The 3,714-nt window shown below is 34.5% G+C and overlaps 1 protein-coding gene across 5 annotated transcripts; it reads right to left on the bottom strand.

The window, feature by feature from the left end:
* Positions 1-358: 358 nt before the first annotated feature.
* Positions 359-3,296, bottom strand: LOC131611645 (ethylene-responsive transcription factor-like protein At4g13040). Of its 5 annotated transcripts, none has more exons than XM_058883575.1 (7): positions 3,033-3,296; positions 1,888-2,079; positions 1,673-1,803; positions 1,481-1,565; positions 1,212-1,389; positions 737-858; positions 359-637 (listed from the first exon to the last, which is right to left on the bottom strand). In XM_058883575.1, the coding sequence occupies exons 2-7, from the start codon at positions 1,928-1,930 to the stop codon at positions 531-533; spliced, it is 666 nt and encodes a 221-aa protein (XP_058739558.1). In that variant the 5' UTR covers positions 1,931-2,079; positions 3,033-3,296; the 3' UTR covers positions 359-530. The 5 variants fall into 5 exon arrangements, with proteins under 5 accessions (XP_058739558.1, XP_058739556.1, XP_058739557.1 ...); XM_058883573.1 differs by having other exon boundaries at positions 1,212-1,392; positions 1,888-2,029; positions 3,033-3,294; XM_058883574.1 differs by having other exon boundaries at positions 1,212-1,392; positions 1,888-1,999; positions 3,033-3,294.
* Positions 3,297-3,714: the final 418 nt, after the last annotated feature.

Here is a 3,714-nt window from a genome sequence, read left to right as displayed (position 1 = left end):
AGATGAGCATGCTGCATTGCTATATATTTTTAGTGTTGTCATGTTCTTGAGCCATGAGTTTAATTGTCCTACATGCATCACTTTCTAGAAACAATACAAGTTAGGTCAACACAACTTCTTCACTGATCAATCTTCTAGCTAGGATTCATGTGCATATATGTCTGATAACACATGAGATTGCATTACAAGTTTAGTTAAATTTTCATCATACTAAGCTCACACAAAGTTGATCAGATGTAAAACATTGAACACATATTATCTTATTATAGTAAGGTTTATCAAAAGAAAAAGTTATAGATATCTCTTTCATGTAGAAATGAAGAGAATCATATTTATTTGCATTGTTTGAAAGTTGACATGACCAACTTGAGATGTACTTACTTTTTATTATGTTAAGATTTAGTAATTTGAATGTCTTAGACATTATAAATGCTGCATTTTTCTACAATAAAAATGGATCTAGCATATAGAATTGGATTAGAACTAGCTGGTATAATTCATCTTCACTCTTGATTCCTGAATCATAATTTTCAAGAGCCTGATGTTTCCTGCTCTGCATCTTCATATGCAGAGAAGCCGCTTACTCCTTGCTTACTTTCCCAATCTTCTTTTTCCATCTCAAGACTTCTCTTGTGCTCTAAAAAAATGATATTAGACGTTAGTGTTTCAGTGTCGGTGCATGATTATTAAACTCTACGAAATAAACCATGTGGCGTAGTTCAAAATGAAAGATTACTTTTTCGTGTGATTGCTTGTCGAGTCATCGCTAAGAAATCGTCCCATTTGAATTTGCGTAGCTCCTGCTTCTCTTCCTCTGGAAGGTCGAAATTGGGCTCTCTCCCACACATGAAAGCAGCCCTATAGAAAAAATAGATATTCTTCAAACTAAGTAGATCACAGCTAAAATAACACTCTCTCGGGTTCTATTTATAATAAAAAGTTCCCTTTTTAGATTCATTGAATAAGTAGTGTATCTGAACTATATATATAGACCAGATACGTTGGTTATTCAATGAATATAGCAAAAGAGACCTTGAGCATTACAATGCCAACCAATTTTATACTGTCTTCATTCAAGAAATTCAAGCATTAACAATAGATTTCCGATAACAACACATGTTTCATGTCGCAGCAATTACATTTAACTATTCAATTCTTTTAAATTTGTATCCGTGTTGATATGTCAGTTTCGTGTCTGTATCCGTGCTTACCTGTCATATAAATGAGCAGCTTCTTCTTGTGATCCAACCGTCCCTAGGTGAATCTGTTTTTTGTCAACTTTTATCGCTGCTTGCCACTTCATATTTTTGAAGTAGACGCCTCTCATGGATGCATCCTGACTATGCAAAGTCTTTCTCCTATGTCGCTTCCTACGTTTGACAGGAGGTCCTGCTAAATAATCGGACAGAATTTCCATTAAAAACTAAACCAGACATAAACAGAAAATGCGAAGAAAAAAATAACCTAGTAAACAACTAACCAATGGTTTGTTGAATGGTTTGATCTTTGGATGAGCTTGAACCAGAAACATTCGATGAATCTGGTTCTTCTTGCACAACGGTATTCTGGTAAACGTAAAACAATTCAGTATAAGTTCTTGGATGTCTAAGATATAAATGCTAGATAGACGATCATATATACAGTTATTTAGTAGTAGTAAACATGTTCCTACACAGTCCGGGATGCTTGCGTTATCCGAAAGCATAGGCTGTTCACTCTTTGGTTTAGCATGCCACGACGAATTCACAGAACCAGTTAAATTCTCGCAGTATAGAGGAAGAGGGGAAACAAAGGAACTGCTTCCTGCAAAGACGAAAACCGATTTGAAAATTAACTCAGTAAAGTGATAGATTCAAAAGCATGATGAATAAGTTCACCAACGTTTACCTGAGCATAGTCCCAAAAGTCTGCGCCTCCTTAAGCTTACCATTTTTAGTTCGTGTTTTTCTACCAAGTCGTCAAAGCATAACGGTTAACTTCTGGCCATACCAGCTTTTTCCTTCAATTTAGGAGGTAATGTAAATTGTAACTATAACACAAGTAGGAAAGTTTCAGGCAGATGAAATTGATTGTTTAGACCTATAGGAGAAGAAACAAGTTCCATAATCAGTTCAATGAAAACATTGATGCGAAATCAAGAACTAGATCACACACATACAAAGGTATGGCTAAACTCTTTGAATTTTGTGAAGTGCTTATAAAGTTGGCATGCTTTTACGCTAAAGATCAAGGTTTTAGAAAACTGCAAAAACGGTCACCACAAAACGGTATTGGAAGGTGCTGCTATCGTTATTTTTGTTTTTATGATAAAGAACAAATGGTGCTTAATTCACACCACGATGACGGCAATCAGTGGTGTAACACCTGTATCGAACGAAATCGCGAAAGCCTTTACGCGATTGCGATTTAAAACCTTGCTTAAGATCACACCACCTTGGCCAAATCAAGAAGGAAGAAAACATCATTCTTACCTATAATTAGACCTTTGAAAACATCATTCCAATTTGATCACAGAAGAACACATGAACAACCAACCCCTATTAAACCAGAAACATGATAAAACTAATTTCCAAATCGAAGAAAAAAACAAATCTTTTGAGAAAAACAAAGTTGATATCCTATTTAACATAATGAAACCAAACCCCCCCCCTTATAACCAAAATCATAAATCACAAACATAAACCAAAAAGACTTTCTCATTCTATGTTGAAGACAACTCTATCAAACCTACCACCTTTCTTGGAAAAGGGTAACAACAAGAACAAAAAAAGCCAAACCCATATTGACCACACACATTCATATCAAAATTCAAGAAACACCCATTAAAGGAAACAAAAGAAAGACCAAGACTTTACCATCAGTCAACTAAAAAAAAAACACTATCATATGATAATATACATGACCATAAAATAAAACTCATCATATAATAAAAAGAAAGAGAAAAACAAACAAAACGTACGGAAATGGAAAAAAACAAGTGATGAAGCCATTGTTATTGTTGTTGGTATAATTAATGAAAAGGGTGTGTGTACCTGAAAAAGGATAAGGTGATGATGAGAGGAGAAAGAAGGAAAGAAAGAGAAGGTGGTGAGAGTGTGGTTGTATGAGATAATGTGTGTGTTTTTGTTGTTGTGGCTCATGCATCTACCACCTTTTGTTTTTGTTATTGTTTTTTGTTTTTATTTTTGTTTTTGTTTTTGTTTCTCACTCCTCCTCATGTATAGGATGGTGATGAAATGGAAGATGGACGGTGTTGAAAAATTATGGTTGTTGAGAGAGAAAGAGAGAGTTATGTGAACGTAGGGATGTATAGTTGAGACTTTTATTATGAATGTTCAATGTCAATCATGCCCTTTTAGGACTCAACAGATGGAAATGAGGTTAGTTATAACTTATAGAGGAGATTATTTGGAATTACTATATTGCCCTTGAGAGGTTGTTGTTTATACTTTATTTTTGACTAGGAATATAGTATGAGTGTCAGTTGGTATTTTATCAACAAGGAAATGTGTTTGGAACTTCTCGGATTAAAGTTCTGTCGACATAACATAAGCATGATGGGTGGCTAAAGAAAATAGGGAGGGCCCAACGCAAAAATAATGACTCCAAAACAATTGCTTTAAGACCTAGCATATTACTTACACATTTGAAGCTAATCTTAACTTAGAACTTGTTTGCAAATTTGATATTACCAACATTATACCAATCCAAATA

The sequence above is a fragment of the Vicia villosa genome, linkage group LG6 (assembly GCF_029867415.1).
Source record: "Vicia villosa cultivar HV-30 ecotype Madison, WI linkage group LG6, Vvil1.0, whole genome shotgun sequence".
NCBI lineage: Eukaryota > Viridiplantae > Streptophyta > Magnoliopsida > Fabales > Fabaceae > Vicia > Vicia villosa.
This window is presented reverse-complemented; position numbering and strand designations above follow the sequence as displayed.

Coding starts and splice junctions, on each gene's coding strand:
- LOC131611645 (XM_058883573.1), bottom strand. CDS start 1,930: ATGGTAAGCTTAAGGAGGCGCAGACTTTTGGGACTATGCTCAG. Junction 1,566..1,672: donor ACGCAAGCATCCCGGACTGT/GTAGGAACATGT, acceptor TACGTTTACCAG/AATACCGTTGTGCAAGAAGA. Junction 1,393..1,480: donor AACCATTCAACAAACCATTG/GTTAGTTGTTTA, acceptor CCGATTATTTAG/CAGGACCTCCTGTCAAACGT.